This window comes from Artemia franciscana, unplaced genomic scaffold (genome assembly GCF_032884065.1).
Source record: "Artemia franciscana unplaced genomic scaffold, ASM3288406v1 Scaffold_986, whole genome shotgun sequence".
NCBI classification, from domain to species: Eukaryota; Metazoa; Arthropoda; class Branchiopoda; order Anostraca; family Artemiidae; genus Artemia; species Artemia franciscana.
Genome location: NW_027069065.1, coordinates 22,538 through 46,437, shown reverse-complemented (window position 1 = coordinate 46,437; position 23,900 = coordinate 22,538). Strand labels below are relative to the sequence as shown.

The 23,900-nt window shown below is 36.8% G+C and overlaps 2 protein-coding genes across 2 annotated transcripts in view; one reads left to right on the top strand and one right to left on the bottom strand.

Annotated features, from left to right (window-relative positions):
• The first annotated feature begins 1,351 nt into the window (after nt 1–1,351).
• The window catches only part of LOC136043780 (synaptojanin-1-like), a 42,174-nt gene continuing 19,625 nt past the window's right edge, over nt 1,352–23,900 (top strand). The window contains exons 1-3 of the mRNA XM_065728694.1: nt 1,352–1,523; nt 5,294–5,422; nt 13,164–13,431. Of these exons, the coding sequence (XP_065584766.1) occupies nt 1,352–1,523; nt 5,294–5,422; nt 13,164–13,431 (569 nt within the window). The remainder of the gene's footprint in view (nt 1,524–5,293; nt 5,423–13,163; nt 13,432–23,900) is intronic.
• LOC136043783 (transitional endoplasmic reticulum ATPase-like) lies at nt 20,665–23,493 on the bottom strand. Its single transcript, XM_065728696.1, has one exon. The coding sequence runs from the start codon at nt 23,488–23,490 to the stop codon at nt 21,079–21,081; it is 2,412 nt and encodes an 803-aa protein (XP_065584768.1). The 5' UTR covers nt 23,491–23,493; the 3' UTR covers nt 20,665–21,078.

Sequence of the window (23,900 nt, the reverse complement as noted above, 5' to 3'; positions counted from 1 at the left end):
ACAGGCTCCACTGTGCTGTATCTATGATGTTCTTTATCTTCTTTCTCTGCACCATTTATCCCTCATCATGTAATAGTTTTGTAACCTTCTTAGTCAGTGAGGATAGAGATTCGAACCCTAGTATTGCTGGATATTTGGTTTGGAATGAGGGTCAGCGGCGCGAATCTGTAAGCTCAGTGAGAGTCGACCCAGCTCTAAATGGGGCCTGAAGTAATCTCGGATGTGTAAACATGAAGAGTGTGCGAAAGCACAGGATGGCTGGGCTCCAGCCCCCCATCACACTTCCTAGCTTAAAAGTCATGAACCAAAGATGAGCATAGCAGGTAGGGACTGTCAAATTCTGTATTCATTACCTTTTTTACCGTCTTAGTCAGACTGACAGAAGTCTATCTGCGTATGAATCGACAATTTTTCTTCTCTGTTTTGGCTCATCAATCTTATTCACTGCTCAACAACAAGAATACTGTCCTTATTTTGGAGGTATGGAATTCCTGAAACTAACTCTGGAAGCTTTGGCAGTTGGATAGTACCTCACACAGGCCACCATGATGCTCTGTCTATCATGCCCTTGATCTTCTTCCTCTCCGACATTTATCCCTCATCGTGTAATAGTTTTGCAACCTTTTTAGTCAGAATTACAGAAGTCTGTCTGGGCATGAATACAGGCTTCTGTGGGATTTCCTGGCACTTGATGAGTTAGATTCATCAGTCTCTCTTCCAGAACCATATGTACATCTTTTAAATCAAGTGCAATATAGAATTATTTTGGTACAAAAGCAGATCAGTAATCTGTGGTCAATACCAAATCGATTTCAAACAATTTTGAAGTTAAAGAAAAATAAGATATTACCTGAAATTTAACATTTCACTTTGGAACATTTCATTGAACTTGCACTTTGGACCAAAGAATGAAAACGCAGTGTACTCAATGTGGAATCCTGAGAGGCGAACAAGAATTGATCTTCAAACCCACAATGAAGAAAGGGACTTCGGTGTACTCGTTGATAATCAGCTCAAGTTTCACTCCCACATAAGAAATGTGGTTTCTAAGTCTAATACAGGACTTGGCCTACTCAAGAGATCTATTACAAGCATATCACCCAAAGTCTTTCTTAAACTTTATAAGGTCATCGTAAGACCGAACCTTGACTTTGGAAGCTGTATAGCCGCTCCCCAATATAAAGGCGACACGAGACTTCTTGAGGGCGTGCCACCAAGGCTATTACCTCCCCTACGATGAAAGACTAAAAAAAAACTCAAATTACCCACTCTGGTGCACCGCCGCAGACGAGGTTATATGCTGCTTACCCATAAATTCTCTAATGACACATCTAGTCTCCTCAACCTGAATATGTCCTACCAATCCCATACAAGGGGCCATTCAAAGAAACTTCCTAAATGCCTTGTGAACACAAGAATGCGTCAAAACTTCTTCTCCGAAAGAATTGTCAACGACTGGAATTCCCTCTCCGAGTCTACAGTGTTAGCAACCTCACCTATAACTTTCAAGAAGTCACTGGATAGTAAATGATCATGCAGGAAGTGGAAATACTGCTGGCAAGATCCATATCAGTAACAGATGTCACTCATCATCACTTACAGAGCAACACAGATCCAATAGCACAGCTCTGAAGTGCGAATTAAGGTAATTAAGGTAATTTCAATTGGTTGTGGTGTCTGTTTATATAAATTATTCTGGTAAGCCATGCTATGTGGTCTCTCCAGTAGGTTACGAGTCTGTACTTCTCTGGCTGCAAATATGTCCTGCAAATAAGTTACAACACTGTTGATTCTTTGTAGGAAATTCCTTGTCCAATTTCTAAGAGACTTAGATTCTACCATAAACTATAGTTGATCTCCCAAATGAGGTTTAGCACATTCCTTAGCCAAAGCATAGTTAGATTTCCTGAGCAAAGTTCTAGTAGATTCCTAAAGGAAAATTCAAGTAAACTAACTTGCCGAAATTTAAGTATATTGCCCAAATACGCATTGGCACTTTTTTTTTTGAGACACAATAGAAACAAGTACGCTGAAAATAGAATAGAAAGACTGCCCATGCATATGCCTGAGACATATTCCAGAACACTGTCTGCAAAATTCCAGCATCTGCTAGATTTCCTTAGTGACATTTAGGGATAATAATTGAATTATAATTTAGTATATTTCCTAAAAGGCGACAAGTACAGGTGTTTTTTTTTAAACCTTTCCTCTACATCGAGTCACAAAAAAAGTTAGGGGGTGAGAGAATACAAAAAATGACCATTGAATAAATTAACAATAATTTTTTCCTCAGAAATGAAAAACTGGTCTTTATTTCAAGGGACCAGTTTCAAATATTGGTCCCTTAAAATAAAGGGGCCAGTTCAATTTCAGTATTAATCACAAGTATTTATTTTTAAGGGACCAGTTCCAAATACTGAAATTTTAAATTTATTAAATTTTAAATTTATTGAATTCAGTATTCTCAACGTATATCGCATTTTGAGGCAAGCAGAAATTCTTGTAAAGAATGAATTATAGTCGCAAAAGGATTTTTTAACCGTTTTATTCCCCTTGAAGAACTACTGTTTCTGTTCTAGTAAGAATCCTAGTTATATAGTGAAATAAAGAAAATTTTATTTCACTATATGAAAAACTTATACTACTAGATGAAAAAGTGAAAGCTAATTTCTAAGATAGTCTCAATTTTCTTATAAATACTTGTTTCTACTTTGAAAATGATTTACCATCGTATGAATGTATTGTGTATATATATTAGCTATTCAATACTTTATTTAATCGTCTTTTTTATTCTGTAGTCGTTATGTCTATAGTCGATTGGTTTGGGGGACAAATTTTAACAAATTTCGCTCTCTCTCTCCTTCTTCCCTTATATGAGAAGAACTGATGTTTCTGTCCTGGTAAGAATCCTAGTGGTTGGACGGCTGGAAATTGTAAAATTTTATTTCACTATAAGAAAACTTATACTACTAAAGAAAAAAGTGAAAGCTAATTTGTAAGATAGCCTCAATTTTCTTATAAATACTTATTTCTACTTTGAAAATAATTTATCATTGTATGAATGTATGGTGTATATATATTAGCTATTCAATATTTTTTATTTAACTATCTTTTTTATTCTATAGTCGTTATTTCTATAGTCGATTGGTTTGGGGGACAAACTTTGACAGGTTTTGCTGTCTCTCCCCTTTTTCTAAGCTGCTGATTTGTTGGAAATACACATTGACTTTTAGAACACCCTGTAATGTACCTTGAAGAGTTTTGAAGTCGATTGAAAGACTCTGTAAGTTAAGTCATGTGAGATTGCTGTTTGTTTTAAAATTATTTAAAAATGCAAATTTCTGAAAAAGAACTTTTTCAAAGAAAAGTAAAGAGTCATATTAAACTTAAGACGAGTAGAAATAAAGCTTTATAATAGTTCAAAACGACCAAAAATTACTATCAAAGAATAATCGAAAACCAAAAAGAACAAATTAACACAAATAACCATATAAACCCTAAAGATAAATAGGTAAATCTTGAAACGAGTGAAGTTTAAATCGAATAGTCAGGGTAAAATTAAAACGAGCGAAAATTGCTACAAATATAAGTTTAGCTACTGCCCCTCTCCCCTAACCAGAAAAATTTTAAAGCTTATTGTATCATTTGCATTAAATGAAACGTCGATATTTGCAAAATATCGACGAAAAGTAAAAAAAAAAATCATTCTAATGATAAAGATAACTGGAAATAACTAATGAAAATAAACTAAATGTTTAATGTATATTCGTATTAGTTCCTGGAAATATCAGCAATTCAATATTTATTTAACTGTCTTTTTTATTTTTCAATATTTAATAAAAAAAATGTTGATAATTTATTTTGTTTTTTGTTAGGTGCAACTGACACGATATGCTTTAGAATCTTTACGGTTAGGGTAGCAGAAAGGAGGAGTAGCCAAACTCATATCTTTTAAATTTTAGTTCGTTTTAAGATTTATTTATTCATCTATATCAATATCTGTTATCTTTGTGTTTGAAATGATTATTTATTTTTATTTCTTTTCGGTTTGAATGTTCAAAATTCTGGGAGAATGTTCAAAATATTATATATAAAGGAAATGTGTTCAACTAAGTGCCATTAGCCGTTCCTTAGATATTGCAGATACGCCCTTTTGACAACTAGGATGTGTATAGTGCCTTTTTATTGAGTTCAATATACCCCTTCACCTTTTCTAAAAATTTCAAGCTAATACCTTTAGCTTTTCCACAGTATATAACTTTTCCATACCCTTAACTTTCAATATCTTTAACTTTTCCATACCCTTAACTTCGCATGCCATTTTAATAGCTGGATTTACATAGGAGCTTTAGATTGAGTCCCCTGAAACTTTGAACCAAATACCATTAGCTGATCCTGAGATGTTACAGAAATACCTTTTTGACAACCAGGGATGCATATAGTTTTATTTTGATTAAATTGAATATCACCCTCAACATTCTCTGAAATATGTAAGTTAATGCCCTTAGCTGTTCCTGAGATATTGCTGACATGCTATTTTGACACACGGATGTATATGATGTCTTTTGATTTAGTTCAGCATCACAGTCGACATTTCCTGGAAGTTTTCACATATTAATCTTAGCTGTTGCTGATCAGATGCAGCTACGTCTATTGACAACCGGGATGCGCATAGTTTCTTTAAGTCAAATTCCCCTTCAACAATCTCTGAATGTTTCAACTTAAAACCATTTCTTGAATACTGAAGATATGCCATTTTGACAACCTGGATGCATATAGTGTCTTTGGTTTTGTTTAACAACCCTCTTAGCATTTCCTGAAAGTTTTGACTTAATACCCATAGCTGTTCCAGAGATCAATAGAGATACGACCTTTTGATGACTTAGATTCACTTAGTGTTTTTTGATTTGGTGCAACATCCTCTTGAACATTTTCTGAAATTTTCAAATGAAAGACCTTAGTCCTTCGTGACATATTGCAGATAAACTATTTTGACAACATGGGCGCACTATGCCATTTTGACAAGTAGGATGAATCTAAACTCTTTTGGTTTAGTTCAATAGTTATAGTTGTAGTGGTAGAAGTAGCAATAGTACTTGCAGTCACAGTCGCGATTTGTAGTTGCTGTTGCAAGTAGTAGCAGTTACAGTCATAAGCTGTTGCATTCCAGTCGCAAGTAGTCACGGTAATAGTCAAGAGTAGTTGCAGTTGCAAGTAGTCACATTCGCAAGTAGCCTTAGTCGTAGTTGTAGTAACTGTTATGGTAGTCTGTCCCATTTAAAAATTGTTGCAGTCGTAAGTAGTCGTAGTCGCAAATTGCCGCAATCGCAAGTAGTTGTAGTCGCAATTAGTCACCATCCTAGTGACAAAGTTGTTGCAGTCGCAGTCGGAATAGCCGTCGCCAGTAGTCGTAATCCTATCGGTAATCCTAGTCGCAGTTACAAGTGATTACAATTATTCATATTCGTACTTCCAAGTAGTATTGGGCACAGTTGCAGTCGCAAGTAGTGTCAGTCGCAGTTGTAGCCGCAGTAATATTAATAGCATTGGCCCTGAAAGTTTCAATTAAATACCCTTGGCTGTTCCCAAGATATTTCAGATACGCCTTCTTGATAACCCGGAAGTGTTAAGTATCTTTATTTAGCTTGACATCCTTCTTAATGTTCACTGAAGTTTCACGTTAATAACCTAAGTCTTTTTGACATAACCAGGATCAAACGTTCCCCTCTTTCCCAATGATGAATACTGTAAGTAAACAATGAACAAATTACATAATTTACAACTTCTGCCCCGGGTGCTATGGGGGTGTGACCGTTTGACTATTGTGAACATTTCTCCCTCCCCAAACTTTCGAATAGTGTTTGGGAGGGAACATGTAAAAGGGCAAGGCTGGTTGCCCTCCAAACACTTTCCAAAATCCCCTCAGCATATCTTGAAAGTTTCAACTTAATACCCCCAGTTGTCCCTGAGATACTGCTGATGCGCCCTTTTGAGTATGCTTATAGTATGCATCAGTGTTGCTCAATATCCTTCTCAGTGTTCCCTAAAAGTAGCCGAAAGTAGAAATAGTCGCAGTCACAAGTACTTGTAGTCACAGTCATGAGTAGTCGTAGTCGTAATCGAAATCGCAAATAGCCACAGTTGAAAATAGGTGCAGTCGTAACTAGTTCCAGTTTCAGTCATAGTAGTAGCTGCCCTGAAGGTTTCAAGTCAGTACCCTTATCCGATCCTATGATATAGATACGCCTTTTTAATAACCAGGATGCACTTAGTGTCTTTTGATTTAGTTCAGTGTTTCCCGAAATTCCACCTTGACGCCCTTTCAGACAGCCCTGAGATCAAAGATTCCCTCCTTTCCCAATGAAACATCATGCATATAAACAATGGGCGAATTGCATATTGTACAAAGCTTCCCCTGGGGGCTGTGAGAAGCATGGCATCCCTAGAGGATACCATGGATTTTTAGCAAATGACTGTTTTAAAATTTTTATTAGACTTCTTTTGGGAGAGGGCAGCTAAAAGGGGCGTAGTGAGCCGGTTATCCTCCAATCTTTTGAATTTTAAAAAAGGGCACTAGAATTTTCAATTTCTAATCGAATAAGTCCCCTCTAAAATTTTTACAACCGCTCTTTCCATACTAAGTGGTTCTGAGGAACAACACCACTTTGTAGCCCCATGGTACTTTACTATAGACGACACTCGAGCTTTGTCTTTAACTATTCAAAAAGCTTGTTGGACAACAGACATAAAAAAAAAAAAGAAAAACAGAATATATATTCTCTTATAAGAATCAGTAACCTTAAGGCTACTGACTCTAGTAGTAAAGTGGAAGTTCTTCGCTTCGGGTACCCGTCATATAACATAACGTGGTTGTTCCAGGTTAGTGATTGGCTAGAGTTGTGGACACATAGGAATTACATAGAGAAAGACTTTTTGTGATTGAATTTACTAGCAATCAATGTCATTGAAATTAATTATTCCTTCTGAATAGGTTCTGACGAAGATGAGAGATTAAAAGAACATGGAATTACAAGAAAACAGTTGACGCTTATGCCTGCTTAGGGGTCTTGCAGTTGAATGCTGGTAAGACTTTATTTGAAATATAAGTTTTTTTTTATCTATTGTCCTTTTTTTCTATCTTTCTGTTTAAGGTTAAGCATATATTTTCAAGTTTTAGTTGTTATAGCTGTTGAACAGGTAGAACAAAAATTTATATCTGTGGAAATTTTGAAACTATATGGAATGGATGGAACAACGGAATAAGAATACAAAGGAAAAACTGCTTGAAATTGTCAAGCAACTCTTGGAGAGCTTAAAATATTTGGTTGTAAGAATCAACTTGCTTTTTTTCTAATCTTTCTAATTTTCCAAAACCATGGTATAGTCATTGATGAACAGGGTGAATGATTCCACCATAATTTGAAAGCTATTTGGATATGGTACCTATGTAGGTGAGATGAACATTTGAGGGTAACTATTATGGGAGTATTAAAGCGAGAACCACTTCAGGAAAAGCTATAACCAAAAAAATATTTACCTTCTTGATGCGAATGCTTATAGTTTGGTAAAGTAAAACGCTTATTATTTATATGATTGGAATTGAACTTGCAATCGTGCATATATAACAAAAAAGCGCCTTGACTGAATCCGGAAAATTAGAAAATGCATCTTAAAGTTTTCTTCAAGTGATTTAATATAAGGTCAAACATCGAGTTCACGGAAATAAAAACATTTGGTGATTGCTACCTCATAGGTTTAATAGAAGTGTAAGGAGGACTATAATAAGCGAAAGTTTGCAAACATTTACGCAAGGATTCGAACTTTTGACTAGGCTATATAAATAAGTTGAATACGTAAAATCCTTTTATTAGACAGTGAACGACAACAAAATAACCTCTGGATACTTCGATCGTATATATAGTGGTCGTCATCAGCAGATAAATTCATACAGTTTATCTGCTGATAATGGCCACTGTATATGCGACCGAAATATCCAGAGATTGTTTTGTTGCTGTTCACAGTCATTTTCCGCATTTAACTGTTGTTTATATGTCATTGAAAGGCAGTGTGGTCTCCGAAGATACCTTTGAATAGGTTAAAACGATTCTAGTGGCAACACGAAAGCTAAAAGTCACCAGCTAGTATAGTTGTTAGGATTGGGCTGGGTAGAGGCTAGATAATATCTAAATTTAGTTGAAGAACAGGGTTGACATGCAAGAACCGTGAAAATTCTCTACAGCGTCATAAAAGTATACTTGTAGCATTTATTTATTGAGAGCTGATTAAGCCCAAAGTCCCCCACTCATCTCCGAGCACGACTTGTGATGTTCATGTAATGTAGCATTAAAAAACATTTTGAATAAGATGTGCCATAGATTATAAATTTATTGAACTCATAATAACGTAATTTGAGCTGGAAATTATTTTGTAGTGGTTGAAAAAAGTAACTGAATAGTCAATTGAGAAGTATAAAATAGCGCAGATTTCAGGTAATACCGCTTTAAGAGTTTAGAAGGTCTGTTGAAGGGCTAAAGTAGGGTGGCAAAAATGAAAGTGTCTCGTAAAACTGTTAGAAACAGTGTTTTTTTTTTACTCGCATTTTGTTCAAAATACAAAAAGGTTGCGCGATAAAAGTACTTGAATCATGAAGAAAAAATATAAAACAGGAATAATAGAAACTGGAGGAGATCCTTGAGACCAGTGTTGTGCCAAGTACTTCTTTTTTTTACTCAAGTACAAGTACCAAGTACTGAGAGAAATTTTTACTTAAGTACAAGTATTAAGTACTTCTCTAAAAATCTACTTAGGTAATAAGTACTTTTGAAAAAGTACTTTAGTACTTAAGTACTCAAGTATTTCGATTTTACTTCAATATTCAGTATTTTACTCAAGTATTAATGTTTTACTTACAGTAAATCACACACAAAACACTTCTTTAATATCCATTTCCTTTCCAAGTAGACAAGATAAGCAAGATTCTGCCGAGAAATCGACCGCTTTTCAGAAAAAACGATAGTTTTCATGAAAAAAATTAATTGGTTTCGTGAAAATCGAATTTTACTTCAGTTAAGATATAAAAAGAAAAGAATTTACAAGGTTCATTCATTACAGCTTCATCATAACTTAACTTAATTTCTTAGTTGCTCCTTTCAACAGCAGAAGCTTTTCAAACATACCATCTCTGAGTATGTTTCTTTTTGGAGTAAAAATTCCACCACCTACCGAAAATAGTCGTTCTGCGGATGCAGACAAAGGAATGACACAGTTATACTTCCTGAAAACTTTCGTCACCCTTGGGTACACTTTGAGCACATATAGTTCCTTTCGCCTCTCATTCAAATATGATGAAATCTCCATCTTCACAGAATTGTTTTCACGACCACGGCTGCCAGAATTATAATGAGTTGTTTCTTTATCACAAAGATCAAAGTATTCATCTCCAGACACTAAGTTTTCCAAGTCTTTGGCTAACCAAACACTTGGAAAACTATAGGTTTCTTAGATTTTTGACTATCTACCCTGGTTCTACTGCCCTAGCAATGACGCATGGACGGATAATAGATAGACACATCTATTAACAAATGAACTAACAGCATTTTTATACAATCCTAATGAGGGGGAGGGGGATTAATGCCAGGTCCGCTTCTCACTCTAGTGACAACATAGTTCGACTATGTGTCTTGGCCTTTTCTACAATTAGCCATGACTTAATGCCCACAACTATTCCATTTTAATTCAAAAACCAACAACAATGAGAAGAATGAGAGGCAAACAATCGTCTAAAGTCAGAATGGGGCCATTCTGCATTGAGTTTCAGGCAAGGCAATTGATTCAGTTTATAAACTTAGACTTTTGTACTAATAAGAAAGTTAATTTAATGTTAGTTGAACAGTAAGTTGACTGAAATTGCAAGGGGAATAAGCGTCCAAAGCCTACAAGGGCCTCCTATCTGGCTCGAATGTCATGCAAGTGAACCCAATTATAAGCTAAGACAGTTGGTCCAACAAAAACTGAATTGTCTGTGCTTGTGTCTTGGGTTTGTCTGTCTAGGCTTTTTCACAAGCTCAGGTAGTTTTACCAATAAAAATGCCCAAATAGTCAGTAAAATGGTATTACCCTAGACTAGGCAGCTAAGGAAAGAAAAAAAGCAAAAATTTTCATTAATTAAAATTAAAATTTGTAACCGAAACCATCCACAAACCTTATATGAGGGGGTCACTATAGATACTGCACCATCCTTCTGAATTTTTCCTTTATCACAAAAAACTTTCCGTTCAATATATATGGTAGTTCCACCATGATAGCGTCCTTTTTTGAAATTTTGTACCAGGCTGGGAGCCGCTGTTCTCAAAGACTAAAATCCACCGACATATAGGCAGCGACAAGGTCACATCAGCCCTGCATTATGCTGGTATAATTTTTCTGTACCAAGAAGAAAGTACTTAAGTACTTAAATAACCTTAAGTACTTCAATTTTTTACTTAAGTATAAGTATTAAGTACTTCAGAAATTTTGTACTTAAGTAGAGTACAACTATTCAGAATTTTTACTTAAGTAATTACTTAAGTACTTTACTTAAGTATTTCCCAACACTGCTTGAGACACATGACTTATTTTTAAGAGTTGTGCCTAGATTGATCTAAAGCCTAACCCATGTCTTAATCTGAAAGAAGTAATAGAGAATGTTTATTTCAAGCAACATAAGACATATAATCTTTTTTATTAATTGTGGCAGAATTACTTTAGGGCTGGTAAGAAAAATAGTCCTGACAAAAAATAGCTGGCAAAAAGTCCAAACTTGCACATTTTAATTCTTTGTTAATTTTTTTAATTGCCATTATTTATTAAGATTAGTTCATTCTCTGACCAGGAACATAAGGTAACTTGTTTTGTAAACCGTTTTCCAGTTTTTACACAAAGGATGGTGTAAGAGTACAAGCAGGGAAATTTCTTCCTTTTGTATTTACAATTGAACGCCTGTTTATGTCAATGTATGAAGCTCATCCGACACTGATTAAAACTTTTTTTTCTGTTTTTTTTCCTCAAAAATTCTTAACTGATTATTTTTCTTAAAAACTAATGGTTTTTTTCGTCTCTGTATGTGTGTCTGTTATCTGTTATAAACTTACTATATTTTATTTTGAAAGGTCTGCTCGCAAGTCTCGGAGGTGGTAAGTGGTAATGTTTAATTAATGCGTAGTTGTATTTTTATTCTTTGTCTGTGCATGTGTGTCTGTTATTTTCCTATCAAAATCTGTCAAGACATCTCTAAAGAAATCTGTCATCAAATAGTTCGAGTGGCTTGTACTGTTTCTATGGATCTAAAAATGAAAAAGAATAGGTAGCGCTATCATAGATATTAACAGCCTATTGTTAAAAATATCCTTTTACCCCCAAAATCGAAGAAAAATCAAGGACAAATTATATCCTTCATTCTACTTGGTGTTTGTTTTATCGCTAAGCTATTTAGTAGATTCATTACATTTATTAATGTCTTCGATTGTCCTTGAGAAAACCATTTATGCTGAAATTTTAGAGTGCGTTCGAGCAACCCTTATCCGGCTTATCCGCCTAATATTATCTTCTCCAGATGTAATCTGATTTTTCTTTCGAAGGTTTTTTTTTGTAAAAAGAGGTTTCGTAGAAAGAGGAGATAAGTGACTTCTCTGAAAAAATTATGACCCTCGTACCTTTTCTGAGTAATCTTGTTTTTTGTTTTCGTTTTTTTATTTAGTTTGTAAAATATTTTTTGCCTTCTTTGACTTTCCGAGGTTTTTCTCGGGATTTCACTTTAGTTTAAAGGCCCTATATTTTCATTCTAAAGTGGCAATGCCTCGCCATACTAGTTTATTCCTAAGTAAAAAAGCTGTTGGCCTATTGTTCTTAGAAATAGTCTTAAATTATAATACGCTACCTAATGCTTCATGATTTCAGTAAACGAGTCAGGATTTCGGGGTTAGAATGTGTTATGTAAAATACAACTACCCCACTGATTTCTTTACATGCGAGACATTTTTTATAGATTTTTAGTGACTTACTAGCATACGAGATACACAGATGGATAAAGTGGCAACTGCATTTAAAAACTACCTCCTATGGATTGTTGTTGCTGATCGGTTGCTACAAAATTGTTACACCCTATCACTGAATTTGTATTCAAGTTGCCTGTAAATGAAGAAACGGGACCATAATATGAGATTAACCACTCATTGATGAGCAATGATATAGCCCCCCCCCCCATCTTAAGACTTGCTTCACTTTGGGTAATGGTGGCTTGCTGGAAGAAGATGAAAAACATCGTTATCAGAATTCTTATTTTAAATTGTGGCTAATCGAATCTATTGACCATATTTAACTCTTTTCAGTTTTTAGCTATTGTATGGTTGTCCAATTTAATCCCAAAAGCAAGAAAATGAATTCGAGACGAAAACAGGTAAGCTATTGCTCTAAAATAATCACCGCAGGAGTCCACAGACGTATGTTGATAATTGTACCTACAGCCACAGTCTTTTTGACCAATCCAATAAGTTTTGATAAAATTCCATGACGACTTTTGATTTTTGGAACTTTGATTTGCTTCGGGGAAATTGGGTACTTTCTGGGAATTCCTCGATGGTTTTGGGATAGTGGAAGCACTGAGGTAAAATAAATATACCGTCAGGTATAACAAAACAAAAACAAAAAGCTGGTCATCATGGTACGCTGGACCTTGGGTGAATGGTAGTCCGGTGCTGGGAGAAGTAAGTGTAGGTAAGTGTAAGTGTGGCACTAAAGTAAGTGTAGAAGTAAGCGTGGCACTAAATGTGCAGTGCCACAGGGATTGTGGGTCTCTACTGCTGTAAGCTATTTTATTATTATTGACACAAAACATAGTACTGCAACGTTATGTAGCTCCATTTCCTGTCCAGTAATATCGCATGTTATGCTTGTTCTGCAATACATAATGCAATTATGCTAGTGGTATTTTCCCACTGAAGTTATAGTTCAGTGTAATTCTGCTCGAAAGTTCAGCAGTTATTTAATTATGGAGCGTCATGGGGCTCAACCAATACGTAGGGTTTGGGTTGACTGCCCTAGTCACTACTGTCCAAATACCGTGTTTGAAAACACAGAACAACCATAGGAAATTTAAGACTTCTTTATCTGAACAGTATTTTTTCTAGGTCAAGACACAGTTTTGTTCCTGGCTTTAGTAACTGGTGTGACATCAGTTGGAAAAATTGGTGAAGCAGAAATATTTCGTATTACTCAAGTTTCATTATTATCCCTTCGGAATCATTCCCAAGATGAAGAGCGTGTGGCTGAGCTGCGACGACTTCTAAGCTCAGGAATGTTTTACTTCTCATGGAATGACAATAATGAGACAAATGACATCACTCTCTGTGCTCAAAGACAAGCCAATGGAGCTCCAACTGACAGTCGTTTTTTCTGGTAAGGAGCGTATTTAAAAATTTTCAAGGTGGCGAATGTGGTCCACATGTCACACGGTCATTTTACCAAAGCAATTACCCGGTTTCGCTATTTTTACCAGTGCGCTCGCGAACTGGGAAGATTTTAGAAATTACACCATACGTCCCAACATTGGAACCAACGGTTTCACCTAACCGTTTCTTGTTTCTCTCTTCAAGTTTTAATAGCTTTCAGCAGGGTGTTAAGATTTCGGTGAAACGCTTGGCTTTTCGTAGATATGCTAATTTTTACCATAGACTGCCCCCTCCCTCTTGGATGAAAACAAACCTCTAAAATGCCAGAATTCAGGAAACATTCTATTGCTTCCACAACGTAGATACAACAATTTGGTACAATTGTACATTAACCATCGATAGTTCAGTGGTAGGATGCTTCTCTACCACTGGGATAGTTAGGGTGCGATTCTCACTTGGTACATATTTTAGAAGTATTCCAAAGATTGAAATACCTTTTACCAAAACAAAAAGTTTTATTTTAATATAATTAGCAGACGAGGGTGAGGTAATGAGCAAAATATGGCCCTGGACTTTGTACAAAAGTTTGCTCTTTGTTAAATTACCATTATTAGGTATTATGAACCTACGGCTGATGAGAAATCCCCCCCCCCCCAAAAAAAAAAAATCATAAAGTATGCCATATTAGACATGCCTTTTTATTCAAAGATTAATAATTCATAAATGGCTAAATCTGTAGTGTAAATTTGTATGTATATGAGATGCCACACTTTCATTCTATCTGACACCTGACGTCCATTGAAAACTATAATACAGTTGATGAGAAAGTAAAAAAAAAAAAAAATCTTATATGTCCACCTTACAAGTAAATATGCCTGTTCGTTCTTAATTGTTAATACCAGAGAAATGGCTAAATTCACTGTCAAAATGGTATTTTTTTAAAAGCCAAGTTTTTATTTTATCTAAGCAGCACCCCTTGAAAGTTATAAAAAACTTGATAAAAAAGGTAAGAAAAAGTATGTTTATTTACCAAAAAAAGACAATTACACAAAGCTGTTGGTTCCAATTAAGCATCGGCACTGTTTCTGTTTTCTGTTTCTGTTTTTTCTTGCCTGTTTCTGTTTTTACAAAAACAGAACAGAAACAGGCTACCTGTTTTTGTTTGATCTGTTTCTGTTTCTGTTCTATTTTTTTTTCATCTGTTTTTTTCCGTTCCTGTTTTTTTTTATCTGTTTTCTGTTTTTTTTTTCGAATGCCGCGCTATCTAGCGGGCATGATACCGAAATCGTCCTTTGTCAACAAGAAGAGTAATTTCTTTGATATTCAGGTGAAATCATAGCGACATCTAAACTAGAAGCTCGATTTCTTTGCTAACCTTCGTCTAATTTTGTGTGCTGGAGCAAGCATCCAAAAGGTAAAAATTATGAATAGTTAAATTAGACCAGCCATGCTAGTCTATTTGAACTTTTGTATGCATGAGGGTTCTAGGCCTATTGTTATCAGTCAGCTCATTCCAGATACAGCACAAGCCCATTTAACTTCTTCCTTTTTTTTCGTTTTTGTACTATGCTGTAACTCAGACTTATTTTATCCCTAGTACCACACAATTGGACATGCAGAATTCAAATATCACATTGATTTAAAAAAAAAAAAAATTTTTTTTCAAAAGAATCATCACAACATTGTCGATAACTACATTGTATGCAAAAATTAGTCCTTCCTTCGTCTAATTTTGTGTGCTGGAGCAAGCATTCTAAAAGTAAAAATTATGAACAGTTAAATTAGACCAGCCATGCTAGTCTATTTGAACTTTTGTAGGCATGAGGGTTCTAGTAGGCATGAGTAGACATGAGGCATGAGATTGTGATGATTGTAGGCATGAGCACTTTTGTAGGCATGAGGGCCTATTGTTATCAGTCAGCTCATTCCAGATACAGCACAAGCCCATTTAACTTCTTCCTTTCTGTTTTTTTTTGTACTATGTTGTAACTCAGACTTATTTTATCCCTAGTACCACACAATTGGACATGCAGAATTCAAATATCACATTGATTTTTTTTTTTCAAAAGAATCATAACAACATTGTCGATAACAATGTTGCAAAAATTACAATTGCAAAAATTAATTTTTGCAATTGTATGCAAAAATTAGTCACCCTGACTGGGTGTATCAGGATTCTTGTAGGAAAAATGCCTGTCTGTAATTAAAAAAAAAAAAAACTGATTCATATGACTTTTAGGCACTACTGCAAAACTGTCATGGATATTTCCTCTGATGAAGAGGTAGAAGTTTTACCCAAAATCATAAAGAAAAAGCCAGTTTGGGCTAATTATGATGTGAAAGACAAATGCAGCATCACCTGCAAGGTTTGCGAAAAGACTATCAAGGCTAGTGGATGTTCTTCAACTACTTTTGTCAATCACCTGGAAAATGTTCATAAGATTAAGGTGAAAGTACAGTCATCTGCCTCTACTGCACCAGCACGGCAGGTCATGGATAATGTTGCCAGTGGCCCAGAAGCTGTTGTTTGTCGTACAGTACAGGGTTCATTGCCAGGATGTGGGATAGCTGAAGAACAGCCAAAGAACCAAAAGAGCAATTTTTCTTTCTCTAGAAAAGGAACTAGAGATATTCGTTCTCTGATGTTGCGCAACCGCTCAAGTCAACTTAAATTGACAAAACAGTGTGTAAGAACAGTACTTGCAGACAAGTTACCATTTTCCATTTTTGACAAGCAAGCCATGCGTTGACTGATACACTCCTTGACAGGCGGTATTTTGCCTCCATCGGGTCGTACCATAAAAAGGCATGTGTTTCAAGCAAAGAAAAAGAAACTGTTGAAACTGAAATTGGATATGAATCAGGCACGAAAGGTATCTCTAACATTTGACTGCTGGTCATATACAGGGGGAGGATACTTGGCAGTGACAGTACATTACCCCAAGCTAGTCAGTGGAAAATGGGTAATTCACAGTTGCATCTTGCACTTTAAGCGTCTCAAGGTTCGGCATACAGCAGCAAATATACTTGCAGCAATCAGAGTAGCCCTGAAGAAATTTGAAATTGAAGACAAATTGTTCTGTGTTGTAACTGATTCTGGCTCGAACGTCGTAAAAGCTTGTCAAATTGGTGGAATTGAACGTTCATCTTGCTTTGGCCACTGCCTCCACCTCAGTGTCACAAATGGCCTCAAATTTGGGGAGAAATGAATTTGACGTAGAGCAAACACCGGAATGTGATTCAGATGATGAAGGTGAACCCGAACAAGGCACTAGTAGAGAGCAATGTTCCTCAGAGATTGGTCTGACAGAAGATGACTTTCCTGATATCAGATTCAGACATTGTTGACACTGCTTCAGATGTATATGACTTGGAAGAGTACGACTCCGACACAGAAACTAAATGGGATGAATGGGCCACTGGTGCAAATGATTTTACTGAAATTGAAGACTCAGTCTCACTCAATGGTGCACTCAAAAAGTTGCGTCGGACAGTCAAGCTGCTAAAAAAGTCAAATATTCAACACGACCTCTTTGAAGGGCTTTGCAAAGAAATAGGACTTAGTGGTCACATCCCTCATGATATGAAAGTGCGTTGGAATAGCACTTACGTGATGATTAGTTCCTCGTTACGCAGAAAATCTGCTCTACAGAAATTTTATGATGTAAATGTTCGCAATGCGAAAATTAGAGAACTTGAACTTACTGAGCAAGACTGGTCACTTTTAGAATGTGCAACAAGTTGTTTGAGCCCTTTTGAAGAGGCCACCGAACTGGCTAGTGGGTCCACTTACACCACTTCAAGCAAAGCATACATGCTGATCAAGGGATTTGTGAGCTTCTGTGAAGCAAGATCGACGAGGCCGCTTGAGAATCGCCTGAAGGATCAGCTGCTTATGCAGTTAAAAGTATTTTGTGCAAAATCCTAGATTCAAGTTGGAGCTCTACCAGCGTGCAGCTTATCTTGATCCTTGTACATATGAACAAATGACTTTAGAAGAAAGAGTGGCAGCAAGACAGTCCCTCATATGTTTACTTAGCCCACCAAAAGGTCGTCCCACCTAAAGGTCGTAAGTACCAGTAGCCTATAAAGAGTGGGGGCTAGAGATTTTTGACAACCGTGGTGTATAAGTCTGCTATTCTTATTGAACGTAGAAAAATCTTAGTAATGTCAAGCAAGTTCGAGAAAACGAAAGAAATGTAAAAATTTTCGTCCCCGGTTTAGGCAGGGTTTAGGGGACGAAAATTTTTGTTTCTTTGCCTTACTGTTGGCTCTTACAGAAAAGCCTTCTGAATTCTATGTTTGGAGAAGTTAAGGGAAACTTGAAATTAAAACTATATGTCATTAATGTAAGAGGTCTTGCTATTTTTCCCTCTCCCCTTTCCATTCCGTTGTCCTTCTGCCTCTTGTTTCTAACCTAATTAAGGTGATGCTTTTCTGCAAGGTAACGGATCCGTTCGACTTCTGGAGTCAGAATCGATTTTTTTTCGACAATCTTTTATAATAAATGAGTGACAAAGAATTTGAGAATAAATGCAATTCGGCCGTTAGGCCTAAGAATTTTTGGTGAAATTGCACCCGATTGGCCGCATTTTATGACAAATTTTGCCGAATTCCGCCCCCCCCTAAAAATACGCTAGTGTGCTGAATTACACGAAGTTGCTCATCTTTTGTATGTAACTAAAAGGATTTAACAAGAAGAAGTTTTCTTTCCTATTAGAAATAGAAGAAGTAAGGAAAAAAAGGAAAAACAGCTGTTAAAACAGCTGTTTTTTTTTTAAAAAACAGCTGTTTTCTGTTTTTTCGAAAAACAGAACAGATTACAGAAACAGGTCACCTGTTTTTGTTTGACCTGTTTCTGTTTCTGTTCTGTTTTTTTTTTCTAACTTTTTTTTCTGTTTCTGTTTTCTCAAAAACAGAAACAGTGTCGATGCTTAGTTCCAATGTTGGGACGATTGGTACTGTTTCTAAAATTTTTACAGTGTGCAAGCGGACTGGTAATAGCAAAATGGGGAGGTGACGCAAATGAGACGTATGGACCACATTATCCACCCTGGGTATTTTCAAATGCTCCGTAGAAAATTTTATCCGTTGCAATTTTATGTGCATAATATTGCTTTGGGTAATGTATTGTTCAAATGTTTATCAGAAATTCCTGGGAAAGCACAAATTCAATTTAGCACAATTCAATGGCAATTCTTCTGCCATTGTAGGATTTATACTAAAATTTCTCTTTGAATCACCCCCTTATATACTTGTAATGACGTCATATACAAAGCCTTATATACTTATAATGACGTGATTACACGTTTTTAGTGGCCTCTGAGCTTTCGTTCCTGTTGTATTTTAAGGGTCTATTTGTATATTGGGACAATAGAGCGGTGTAATGGGCATGGGTGAGACTTCAGCGGTTATTTGCTATCCCCCAATAAAAGCCCCAGTGAGCTTTCAGCAGGTAAAATTCTAGACAAGCTATTTTTGGCTATCTTGGAAAGGGAAAATGAAACTTTCATTAATTAACCCAGGGCCAAAAACATTCTGGGAAGTTATAGTCAAGCTAGGCTACTATGTAAACCCTTAGTAAAATTTTAGTTGCTAAAATTCTAGTTTAGCTACTTTTCATTATCTTCGAAAGGGTCGGATTAGAAGAACAAAACTTTCAGTAATGAATCCAGGGCCAAAAACAGGATTGCCACTTGGTGAAACAAAATATACTAGATTCCTGTAAAAAAAGACACTTAAATCAGCACATAAATCACTAGATTTTTGACTAGAAATCAGTAAAATTATAATACTCTTTATCTTTGTAATTGATAATTTTTTTGTTTTCTACCATGTTCTATACAGAAGCACCTAAAGGAAGGATGTAAAATTACCCCAATAGATGCGGAAAAATACTTTTACATTGATGCCTTTTTGTATCTTTATGTAGAGAATTGAACAAAATCCTTGCTTCCTCCCTGTATTTTCCCAAATTGGTACTCTTAGCTTATACCCCAATCACTGAAAATTGGATATCAGTAATCTAATCAAAATGTTTGCTTTCTCTTTTTAATTTTTTTTTCCCTTGTCGATCCAAAATCCCAGATTTTTGTTTTCCAAAAAATATAGAAACTATTTTCTTTTTACTCTTGTTGAAATAGCACAATTAATGGGACACCAGCTACAATTTTGAAAATGGCCTTTTTATATTTTCATGGAAAAAATGTGTCCCACCCTTCACAAATTTTGATACGCCTCGGTCTTATTGCTTCTTTAATAAAAAAAGAGGTAGTTTTGAATTATATGGAACACACCCAAGAAGTAAAGTTATGTTAATCTTAATAAAATATGCCAAGATATGACCAAAATAAAATACTTTAATTTATATAATAATATAATTTGCGACATATATTTGCACATTAGGGGTGCGTTGGGGTAAAGTAACCTAACCTTGCCCTCACCCCCCTAATATGCAAATATATAGCCTAAGTTATAAAAGTATAATGCATTCTCTCACCCGTTATTTGTTTTCTTGGCTATGAAACTAGTTTTCATAGGTCATACATTATCTTTATCATCCTTAGCATGCGTTTATCCCCAGACCTTATCTCAGGGCTGGGGCATCGTTTTTTTTTTGTTTTTTTTTTTGGGGGGGGTGGGGGGTAATTGTCTCCCAATAATTTGGAAAAGCATACTACACAGCCCATGCCCCTCGACTATCCGAATGTGAACTCCTTTTGTCCCCCTCCCCCCCCCCCCAATAAAAATGCTGGAAATTTATTCCCACCTCAGGGACTGCATAAGCAAACAAAGCAAAAGCAAACTTTCGCATGCAAACCGATTAGGGTTCGCGTAGCGCAGGTGCCGATCTCCTGATTCTCCGCCCTCGGCCGGGGTGCAATGCGTGGTTGGGGGCAAGTCATCCGACGTCATTTCAACTGTGCTGAACAAAATGGCTCTCTGAAACTTTTGATCAAACAATTTTTGGGGAAAAAAGGGACATGGGAGGGGGGCTAGCAGCCGTCCAATCTTTTTGGTCAAATAAAAAGGGACACCTGATTTTTGTTTCTGTTCAAATGAGCCCTCTACCAGTGTTCTATGACTGTTGGTTTGATTCAATTACCCTTAGGAAAAAAAAATTAACACGCATCCATGATTTTTCTTCTGGCAAATAACACAAGATTCAACACTTTGGCAAATAGGGACTTGAAACCTTTGAAAAATGTGTTGGAAAAAACTTCTTTTTTTTGTTTAGTTGTAGTTTAGATATGGTTGGAAAATCGAGTTTATTGAAAATTGTCTTTTGCCTTCAGCATTGTAGTATCTACAGCCTGTGCAATTTTGGCCTGCTGGTATCCTATGGTTATATTGTGATTTAAGACGCGTATATGTATAAAGCCATTGGTCCGTCCCGGTTAAAATGAAAAAGTGCAGCTAGAGGTCACTACTACTAGATTAGAAATCTTTTCGGTTACTTTAAGCCTCCACTCCCTCTTCCTTGTTTTGCCAGTGTGATTGTATGTATATACGAAAACTCATACTGCTACTGCGGTATTGTACTGCGGCTACTGCGGTATTGCGGTATAGTACTATTGCTACATACTGCAAAACTGCTACTGCGGATACATACAAAAAGAAAAAAAAACAACTAAAGAGTAATAAATAAAGGACTTTAATCATACAGGTCTCCATCTCCGTTATCTTCAAAGTTGCCCTGCCCGGAGGCACCCGTTGGCTGCCCTGCACCTGCTCCACCACCAGCAGGAAACCTGAAGTTAGTTCCTATACCTCGGGATTGTTGTAAAGTCTGACTGAACATTTCATACTTCCGTATGTCAGCATCCGAGACGGAGCGACGAGCAAACTTCATGGCTTCTTCGAAATGGTGCTTGGTTATTTCTGGCACAGGGTCCTCATCCTCCACCTCCATATCCATATCTGGATTCTCCTCCCTCTCTTTAGCTCTTCTAATATCTGCCTCGATAGATTCACGAATGGCCGTTTTAACAGCTCTTTGACATATTTCTGTCAAATCAGCACCGGAAAAGCCATTAGTACTACGAGCTAGGAAAACCAAGTCAATGTCATGGGCGATTGGTGATTTACGAAGGTTTGCCTTTAAGATGGCCTCACGGGATTTCTCGTCAGGGAGAGGAATATAGATAAGCTGATCGAGACGACCTGGTCGCAGGATGGCAGAATCGATAATATCGGGTCGGTTGGTTGCACCAATGATAAAAACATTCTTCTTTGCGCCCATCCCGTCCATCTCTGTAAGGATTTGGTTGATTACTCTGTCAGCGGCACCTCCTGCATCACCCTGAGAGCCACCTCGAGCTTTTGCAATTGAATCCAACTCATCGAAGAACAAAACACACGGCGCCGCAGAACGTGCCTTATCAAAAACATCCCTGACATTGGCTTCGGATTCACCAAACCACATAGTGAGTAATTCTGGGCCTTTGATGCTAATAAAATTAGCCTGACATTCATTAGCAATAGCTTTGGCTAAAAGCGTTTTACCACATCCAGGTGGACCATAGAATAATACACCTTTTGAGGGTGACATGCCAAACTTTAAGAACTTCTCAGGATGTTCAACAGGATATTGAACAAGCTCTTGGAGCTCTTTCTTCACGTTTTCTAATCCCCCAATATCATTCCAGGTAACGTTAGGTACTTCCACAACTGTCTCGCGCAATGCGCTTGGAGTAGACTTACCCATGGCATGCCTGAAATTCTCCATTGTCACAGCCAGGGAATCAAGAACTTCAGCATCAATGATGTCCTCTTCTAAATCAATCAGATCCATCTTTTCTCTAATCTGCTGCAATGCTGCTTCTGAACAGAGGGCTGCCAAGTCTGCACCAACATGACCATGAGTTTCGGCCGCAACCTGCTCTAAATCAACATCATCAGCCAGTTTCATATTCTTAGTATGAATTTGCAGAATTTCAAGACGCCCTGTTGTATCTGGGATTCCAATGTCCACTTCTCGGTCGAAACGTCCAAATCGTCTTAAAGCCGGATCGATGGAATTCGGCCTATTAGTTGCCGCCATTACAATGACATGTGCACGTTGCTTCAAACCGTCCATCAAGGTCAAAAGCTGGGACACTATACGACGTTCTACTTCACCATGGGTTTTTTCTCTTTTGGGAGCAATAGAATCTAGCTCGTCAATGAAAATAATCGCCGGTGAATTTTTCTCAGCCTCTTCAAAGGCCTTTCTAAGATTTGATTCGGATTCACCTGCCATTTTTGACATAATTTCAGGCCCATTGATCAAGTAAAAAAAGGCTCCCGTCTCATTGGCAACAGCTCTAGCTATCAAGGTTTTGCCAGTACCTGGTGGACCGTAAAGAAGGATTCCTCTGGGTGGTTTCACACCAATAGCCTTGAACAACTGAGGGTGACGCAGCGGCAGTTCCACCATTTCTTTGATCTGGGCAAGTTGTTTTCTTACACCGCCAATGTCATCATATCCAATGGCATTCAGGGCTTCTTCTTCCTCCTCACGTTTGATCGGCGTGCCTTCACAATGGATTAGCGTATCTGGAGCAACAATGCAATATGGACTTGGGTCGGTGTCTACTAGTTTAAATTCAACTGCCCTCATTCCTCCTCTAACTATGAAAATATCGCCTTTCATAACTGGTCTGTAGGCTTCCAAGAAATATGGCTTAAGGTAGACATCAAAAAGCGAGCCTGTAAGTCCTTCAACAGTATCATCTATGGGAAGAACATGAATTCTTTTGCCATATTTGACCTCAGGGCATGCCTGAACTGATATCACGTCTCCAAGTCGAACCCGAAGATTATTTCTGATGACTCGATTCATGCGGATCTTCTCATTTGGCACTTCTCCATCCGAAAGCACAATACAAATTGTCTCCTTTCTTTTCTTTCCTTTGACTAGAACTGTGTCCCCTTTGAACATATTTAGCTGGTCCATTTTGGCCTGAGACAAGCCTATCACAGAATTGTCATCATTGACGGCATCTTCAACAATAAGCCGATTTGGACGGACTTTCTTAGAATCCAGAATGGCTGTGGCCAGATCATCTCCTTTCTTATCACCCATTTTCAGTGGTAAATCAAAAAGGTAAAGTTGCTAATGTGGTACAAACATGTTAATTTTCCAAAACAGGGTAATTTACTAGAGATTACCTCAATGAAAATGATAAAAAGACAGTGGCTTAGGCAAGGACTCATAATAATGAAAAAAATTATGCATTTGTAGCTTTTGTCCTTAATAATTTAAATGTTAAAATAAAAAGCAGCTTCGACAAAACTTAGGACACTGACGTCATCACACAACCTAGTAATCTACAAACCACGGTCCATAGTAGCCAAAAACAAAAAATTAAACAGGTTGAACATGGTTAAGTCCAACCCCTTATCGTATTTTTTCAATTTAATTTGGTCCCAAAATCAGTTTGGAGTTGCTCAAACAATAAAAACTATTTGATGTTGCTCTTGTTCATACTAGTA